The 8,759-nt window shown below is 39.2% G+C and overlaps 1 protein-coding gene across 1 annotated transcript in view; it reads left to right on the top strand.

Annotated features, from left to right (window-relative positions):
- DCDC5 (doublecortin domain containing 5) overlaps positions 1-3,540 on the top strand; it is a 109,236-nt gene extending 105,696 nt beyond the window's left edge. The window contains 2 exon segments of the mRNA XM_006864906.1: positions 3,207-3,385; positions 3,484-3,540. Coding sequence (XP_006864968.1) covers positions 3,207-3,385; positions 3,484-3,540 — 236 coding nt within the window.
- The last annotated feature ends 5,219 nt before the right edge of the window (positions 3,541-8,759 follow it).

Here is an 8,759-nt window from a genome sequence, read left to right as displayed (position 1 = left end):
CCCAATGCAATACGTCGTCTGATCTCTTGACTACTGCTTCCACGAGTGTTGATAGTTGATCCAAGAAGATTGAAGTCCTTGACAACTTCAATCTTTTCTCCGTTGATGAGTGTGACTTTAATGTCCTCTTTCAGCTTCTTGCCTTCAAGGCCTCCTGATAAATTTCAAGATGCCACTGTTGGTTGTTATGCTGTACTCCAGGATATAATTTTCGGCCTGTTTTGTTTTTAAATCCTCTCCGTCTCCACTCCCCCTGTTCTGGCCTTTTCCCTATTAATAAACAGTTCAGGGCTGGCTGTGGCCATTTTGTGCTGCTGGTTTTAAGCAGTGACTGTCTCCATAAACACTGAGAGGATCTGTGCGCATGCGTGGTAGAAGAACCCTCCAGTGGTGGGGGTGAGGAGTGTCAACTCACTCAGACATCCTCTCTAGTCACCAGAATGGAGGTGTGCAGACAGCAAGAGACCAATTAACAGATACCAAAAAAAAAAAAAAAAAAAAAAAAAAATCAGAACAAAACAAAACCAAGCAAAGAATATTGTCCACTGTCCACCTTTTCTCTGAGGTTCCCACAGGCATTAGTCTGTGACAGGTCTGCTTTCTCCACTGCTTGCTGTTTGGTCTCACCCAAGTTATTGGCTCTGGGCTGCTGAACCTGGCAGATTCAAAACTCCGAGATTTCTTGCTTCTGCTACAAGTTCCACTAACTATAAGCCTTCAAACTTTTTAAATCTTCCTACCTATATGGTTCAGAATTTTGGAGCTCTCCCCTGAACCTGCTTTGTCTGGTATTCTGTGGTATTGCTGACGGAGATCTTCACTGCACCTCTACGCTAGCTGCTATCAACCCTCTTGCCTCTTGCAAAAGCTTTTAAAACAGTCCCAATCATACTTTCATATTTAGCCCAGATGATATAAAAAACACAGAAGTGAAGAGTTAAAAGTAAGAGGACAGGATTTATTGAAATGCCAAGTACTATCCTTAGGGATACCACAAATATTCCTCCAACACCAACCTGCATACAAGAGAAAATCCAGTAAGCCCCCAGTCATCCACCATTACCATCATCCCAACTCTTGTTGACTCTCCCTGTATTGTTACTTAGAAGAACACACCAATAATAAGGCTCCTATTTATCAATATTAGTTGACAGTTTTGTGTGTTGTGAAAATGCATACCCTATTAAAAAAATGAATTACGGTGTTGACAAAGAATATTGAAAGTACCATGGACTGCCAGAAGAACAAGCAAATCTGTCTTAGAAGAAGTACAGTCAGAATGCTCCTTACAAGCGAGGATGGCAAGACTTCGTTTATCCTTCATTGTACATGTTGTCAGAAGGGATCAATCCCTGAGGAAGGACATCATGCTTGGTAAGGTGGAGGGTCAGGGTAAAAGAGGAAGACCTTCAATGGAATGGATTGACACAGTGGCAGCAACCATGGGTTCAAACAACAACAATTGTGAGGATGGCATAGGATTGGTTCATTCTCTTTTGCATACAAATTACTATGAGTCAGAACTGGTGTGACACTGTGGGTTAATGTGCTGGACTGCAAGGTCAATTTGAACCACAAGCTCATCAGCCACTCCTTGGAAATCCTATATAGGGTTGCTATGAGTCGGAATTGACTCGACAGTACTTAACAACAACAACAACATAAAAGAGTAATAATCCTGGGTACTTTCTCTGAATGAGTTTTCAATCTCACTAACAATCTGAATACATTTGAAGTGACTGTACCCCAATCAAATGCTAAGCAAATGATTGGTGTAATAGGAGGTACCTTCTTAGTCCTCGGTTACTTATCCTTAGTCATCCATACTCTTTGGATGGGCTTCTGTTGTGCAGACACCATTCTTCCTGCCCCACTGTGTTCATTGTGACTATCTGATGAATAAAGCCAAAGTATTTTTCAGGCAACCTAGTCAAAAGCATATCCAAAGCATAGAGAGAAATGTCAGCTGCTTTCCCCGAACTAAGTCTATCACTAATAAAATCTGTGAAAGGAAGAGAGAAAGCTGGAAATGCAAGTATTAGTCATCCTACCAGTTTCTTCTACATATCAACACTTTGAAGAGTTCATTTTTGCATCCTCAGTCTGTAACCAAATGGATTACTATGATGTCAATGTTGGTTTCTTTCCTATGAAAGTAGGTTCCCTGTAGTATCTTCTTGATAAAAGGATGAATGACTTTCCCCTATTATTTAAATTCTTCCTACAAGTAATATATTTCCTGGGAAGTCTGATTAGTTGCAAAGTCTAATTTAGTTGCTTTTCAGAAACATTTTACTGTATGGGCTGCCTTTTATTGTTTTCCTTGAGCTAATTGTTAGAAATCATCATATTGTAGAAATGTATATATTCAGTGTGCTTTGAAAAGGTCAAGAGAAAAGTATCACTATCACGTGTATACTTATAAGAAGACATTTCATTAATTAACTATTCCATCATTCCACTTTTTTCTGACCTTTTGACTTATCTATGTAGCAAGGAAATAGAATAGCACATAGGAGTTTCAAAACTAGCATTCTATCATAACTTATTTTCTGTTATGTACTATAAACAAAAAATATAGCATGTGGAGATTGTTGTTGTTGTTAAGTGCTGTCGAGTCAGTTCTGACCCATAGCGACCCTGTATAGGGTTCCCAAGGAGTGACTGGTGAGCTTGAACCACTGACTTTGCAGTTCAAACGGTTTTGCAGTCTGGCACATTAACCCACAGCGCCACACCAGGACTCCAGCATGTGGAGATTAGTCATCAAAAAATCACAAAGAAGTTTGAGAAAAATAAATGTGATTTGGCAAAACAAACGTAATGCTGTTAGGGGTTTATATGAAAGGAGCTATTCTAACAAAATTAAAAGAGTGCCTTATACTATTTCCCATCAAGCTTGAACACTGTTCTCATTACTTTGGTGTTTATCTTTACATTGGGGTCATTCTTTAGACCACTCCTACATTAGTTTCCAACCCAGGTTTTATAAAAATCCTGGAAGGATGCCCTCACTAGCAACTACTATTCTCTAGAAATCCAAAGAATGTTTACACATATCTGATATGATAAGTAAGTCAATATGTAATGAGAGAGACACAGGTAGGAACCAATGATTTTGGAAGAATCTTCAAGTTTTTCATCATCTTGTATTTTTAGTTATTTTCTATAAATATGTTGACTTAAAAAAATTTTTTTTTTAACAGAGGTAAAGCAACTGCTGGAGGTTAGAGCAAATTATGCCAGAATCCGAAGACAGGAGGGTCCTCAGGCCACAGACATTGTGGTATCTCCATCATTGAAGCTGCTCTCTCTGGTACATCTCTGCCATTTATTCCTATCACAGCACTCTATTTATTCTGCAGTTCACTGTTATAACTTCTGTGTACATATTCATAATTCCTGTTACAATAGAATGATTTATCTGCTTTAATTTCATTCAGTCTCTTTTTTAAAAGCTATTACCTTATACATTTTCCATAGCTAGTATTTGATGCCTCAAATCTGTTCCTGGAAAGCCAGAAAAATGAGGCAACGTAATGCCTGTAAGGTAACTATCATAACTGTATTCTCTCACATGAAAAGAAAAGTGGAAACTCCTAGTTATTATTGAAAAATAATTTAGTGGGGTCAAGTAGCTCATACATATATAATGTTTGATAATGAAGTGGACTCTTACCACTTAACACCAAATTTGATCCAAATTGACATTTGTCTGGCTCAGGCACCATAAGCTGAAATCCTACACTTACTGAGTGGAATGAAATGGTTGGTGGTCACTGAATGCCACATGAGTCGCTCTTTACTCCTCCAGTGTCTCTAGGACCGATTATGGGACATGATTAGATGTTGTTCATGAGAGTGACACTGAAAAGCACTTGACATATTGGTCAGTAAGTAAAAGCCATAGACTATATCCTCAATATGGAAACCTAGAGAAAGGAGATGTTTTTGTACAATTTGTAAGAAAAAATCAGGCAAGGATTATGTTAAAAAAAAAAAAAAAAAGAGTTGAGGGTGATCCTTAGCAATGTCATTTAGTAATCCTACAGGAAGAGAAAATGTACCTGTTAACCTCTTCCTGAGATGAAGAAAGAATCCTGTTTTGTTTTTAAAAGCAGTGACAAATCATAATTTGTCTTCTGTTCCTGGTGGAAAAATTTCAGAGAAATGCCCTTCCTCCCTCTCTTCCTCTGAAATCTCCTCGCTGCTCTGTCTGAATATAAATTGCAACCTGGCTAGGTATGTACAGAATGGCTCCCCGGCACTCACTCCTCTCTCAGCTACTTTAATATGATGCAGGAAGGCAGTAGATCATTCCTACTGAAGGGGGCTCTTAGTAATCTCTGCAAAAGGCCTATGATTTTACTCCCAGTCTGCAGATCAGTATGATGGCATGCTGCCGCTGACACCACCAAAATCAAAGCACATTGAGGTGAAACTTCAGAGCATATTTTATTAACAGCAATATGCCCCTTTGCAGATGTTTTCTCTGTATACTTTTGCAATGCTAGAGATGTGAAAATATTCCAAAGCAGCTTCAGAACACGTGAGGACAAAAGATTGCATATAACCCTCACTTTTCTCTCTCTCTTTTTTTTTTTTTTTAAACAAGAAACTCAAAACAGAAGGGTTGAGCAACTTGCAATGAGAAAGTAGACCAGCATGACTCTGATCGGCCAGGCTTCTCCTTAAAAGGACTGGGCCATACCCCCCATAGAGACACAGCTTTCTTTACTTTCTCCTTTTTCAAAATTCCTTGAAAACAAAAGCATTTCTGTAGGTGCAAAGGTACCAATCATTTTGCTTTCAGAGAAAAGTTGATTTGCTATGAAAATGGCATAATTTCACCCTGGATCAAATGTGCAAATTCTTGTGAAGTTCTTCGTTCTTGCATGTGAATACGCCTGAAGCGAAAATTGGTAATATCACACAACGCTGTATCAAGCACCAGGAGACGTAAGGCAAAAGTCTTAACTGAACTTTTCTATTACTAGTAAATGGGATTTTAGATGTAATATAACAGTCATCAACACATCACATTTTACCAGCAAGGCAGCAATGCTTACGTTGTACACCAGGGCTAGCCCGGGGTATCATGGAAGTTCATAGCCTCTGTTACCTTAGATGTAGAACATGCCTGCTCTTTCTGTATTTTCTCGTTAGCTGGCTTCAAGGCGGATTGGGAAGCAGTTCACCACTGTCAGCAAGAACTATAGCATAAGACCATTACAATTCTCTTCAACCCTCCTAGGCTTTTAATAAACCCAGTAATTTCCTTTGGGGAGATGTTTATCAAATTTGAATCAGCTTCATATATATAAGTCAGATTTCAATATTTTTTCTATCAACGGAAAACCATTTATTATTAAATACTAAAGCAACCATCCCTGAGTCCAGGGCCTTCTCCAGAAATTTATTTCCTGCTGGTTCACAAACACCCTTAAGGTGATCCAGATGTTAATCAGCAGTGTACCAGCATTTGTGATTATTCTCGGGAGAACTGGATTTTTCTGCCCACCTCTAGCTGATTAAGTGTTAGACTGAAGTTGCATGTTTCTAAGCAAGCTAGCTAAAAAGCAACATGCCCAAAAGTTTGACCAACATTTTGAGGTTACCTGACAGTATTTATAAATTGGAAGCATTTTTAGCTGAATGCTTTTTAGGCATTGTGAAAAAGAACACATTAAATGATCGACAATTTAAAGGGAAGCTTTGTAAGAAGTTCACATTAAAATTTGTGGGGAGATACATTTATATTGCTATTTTTTCTTGATTATTAAAAACGGTATTGTTTCTGAAGACCAAGAAAACAAAGCAAAACAAACAAAAGGAAAAGACAGATTTGTTCTCCTTTGCCAGGAAATTGCTTAGAAATCCTGGCCTGATGCAGTATTTCTGAGTTAACCTTCAATAATAGCCCAGGTGTGCTGAGTGTCATTGAAAGCTCTGTGATTCACCAAGGCAGCATTTTTTTTTTTTTTTCTGGCATCAATTAGAAAAGAATGATTAAAAAAAGCAAAAACAAAACAAACGAGTCTGTGTTATTCTAGGTCATCACAAAATCAGGTGCAAATGTCCTCAGTTAAGCAAAATTTGGTCCTGATGCTAATTCTCAGTTGTTTTCATTAGACCAGTGGCTCTGGTTTACTCCTGGCTCTGAGCACCTCTCTCCCTTCTTACAGCTAGGTGTGCAGAAAGAAAGAGCAGAAATTTTGTTCTTAACATAAACTAGAATCCAGCAATCATGGCAGGGGTTGGAGCTGCTTTGCCCTGAGTAACTGCAAAGCAAGATCAACAAAGCTCACTCAGGCAAGTGCTGATGAAAGTAAATGGCCCGACCTGTCACTGTGTGGGTTCAGTGGGTGCCTGCTGCCAGCGATAGTACTTTCTAATGCTGCAAGCCTGTAATGTGAAACTGCCATCAATAGGCTGCCACCCTGTACCATATGTGCAAATAGAAACACAAGGAGAGACGAAGCACTTGTGCCATGATACAACTGGCTGGGTGAGGGGAGGCAGGGAATGAGGAGGCACAAAATGCTTATTTATTTGGTGAGTAAAACAGTGGTTCTGAATTGAATGAGCTATCCACCCGCCAACCTGGGAGTAACATTTAAGCTCAGTCAACTTTCTGGACCTATTGTGATTGTTGGTGGTGGTGGTATTGTTAGCTGCCATTGAGTTGACCCCAGGAACAATCAGATCATTGTGGTCCTGAGTGTTTGTATTGGTTGATTTTTGGATTCTTATTTACTGGAATAGAACTTTCAAGCTTAGAGATTAATAGGGGTTTTAGCTCAGATGTGTTGCTTGGGAATGTCAGCTCTGTCAGACTAATTGAGACAGTTAGTTAGTTGGTCTTTATATGCCTTCACTGGCAGCTCTGCTTTGAAGGAAGTTGCTCAAAAGCACACTGTCCTTAAATAATGGCAGGCCACACTGATGAGAAAGGAGCTCTGGTAGCGTAATGGTTATGAATTGGGCTGCTCTTCTCATGGTCAGCAGTTCAAAACTACCAGCAGTTCCGTGGGAGAAAAATGAGGCTTTCTGCTCCCATAAGGATTTACAGCCTCGGAAACCCTATACATGGTCGCTATGAGTCTGAACCAACTACACCACACATAGCCACCACCACCACCAACCACATGATGAGAAATAAGAGAGAGGATGGAAACTTTCAGAATTCTAGGGTTTGTTGTTAAATGACATTGAATCAATTCTGTATAAAGTTTCCAAGGAATGACTGCTGGGTTTGAACTGCCAACCTTTCGGTTAGCAGTCCAGTAAAAAAAAACTTGATCTCTGTTTTTCATTTCTAGCTCTCCCACTGCTCTTTCCCTTCTTACCTTCTGGCCTCTAGTCATGCAACTCTGCTTTTCTCTTCTAAAGGTGTTTAGATCCCATCTTTCCATTAAAAAAAATCCTCCCTGGCACAATTTGTGGATCAGCAAAGGATGCTTCCTTAGTATGATTCTTCAGTGTTAGTGAATGAGAAGCACCTTTCTTTGATTCAGAGTCATAAACTACAAATTTCAGGCTCAACTCTATAGGCTATGATTCAGTTGGTCTGAGCTAGGGTATTTTAACAAACATTTGAGACCAGTGGTAGCTGATTGTGCTTTGAGAAGCTCTCCCAGAGATTTTATGCCAATCAAAAAAGTACAGTTTGCTATCAGCTGGGCACAGCCCAACAATATGTACCAGTTTATAGAACACTGTGGACCATTTACCCTGCACTCAGGGTACGAAGTCAAGAAGTATTTGTAGATATGTGAGTGTTTAAAGCATCTTCATGTTTTCTCATCACTATTTCTTTAAGAAATGATGGAACAGTTTTCAGATCCAGACTAACCGCCCAGAGATTGTAACTAAGATTCAGACACTGGAAGGCTGAATAAGTGAGTTTGAGGTGCTGAAGCGGCCATGTTAATTAAGATGCCTTCAGTGCTGATAAAATCTTGCTGTTTTAAAGGTTACAGGAATAATGTCCTTGCTGTGTTACATACATCAAAGAGTTGAATAAGTTTGAGGGTGGGGAAAATAACCAGTTTCATGATTTTTTCTTGTGCATTTTTATGTCTATAAAATGAATAGCTTGGAACAAGGATAAACCTGTTAGAAGTTGCCCCTTTTCAAGTGAGAAGTTGTTTACTTGGGGGAGCAAGACTACCTCTCTGTTTGGTGGTTGCCCTCAGTCTAATTAATATGTAAGCCTGAGCCCCCCCATCCTTGGGAGACACAACTAAGATGTGAAATTCAACAGGATTTGATTTATTTCAATAACAAATGCTGTTAGGAAAAACTCATCATATAAATATAGGTATAGATATAGACACAGATACCAACACAGTTAGCCAGGCATTGTTCTAGATGTTCTGGGTATGCCAAGATTAATGTGATATGCGTGACCCCTGTAGAGTTCATGGTGTGTGTATGAGCCAGAGTGTGAGTCAGGCAGGGTACAGTCAAAGTTAAGCAAGCAAATCAAATAATTATGTGCAACAAATGAAGTAAAATTTTTTAAGTGGGGTAAGTCCTTATGAAGGAAACCAAAATAAGTTATAAATGGGTGAAGGGATGACGTATTTCATGGATGACATACCTAAAGTCTTCTATAAGTCAGTGACATTTAAGGAACATGAGAATGAATGAACTTCTCCAACAGGAAAAACAGGATGAATGTTGAGTCAAGGAACAGAAATCCAGGCAAAGGAAACAGGAAACAATCATGTTCAAGGTTTAGAAGACAGGCCAGT

Source organism: Chrysochloris asiatica, unplaced genomic scaffold (assembly GCF_000296735.1).
Source record: "Chrysochloris asiatica unplaced genomic scaffold, ChrAsi1.0 scaffold00072, whole genome shotgun sequence".
NCBI classification, from domain to species: Eukaryota; Metazoa; Chordata; class Mammalia; order Afrosoricida; family Chrysochloridae; genus Chrysochloris; species Chrysochloris asiatica.
The sequence above is the reverse complement of the archived record's forward strand: the minus strand, read 5'-3'. Positions and strand labels throughout refer to the sequence as shown.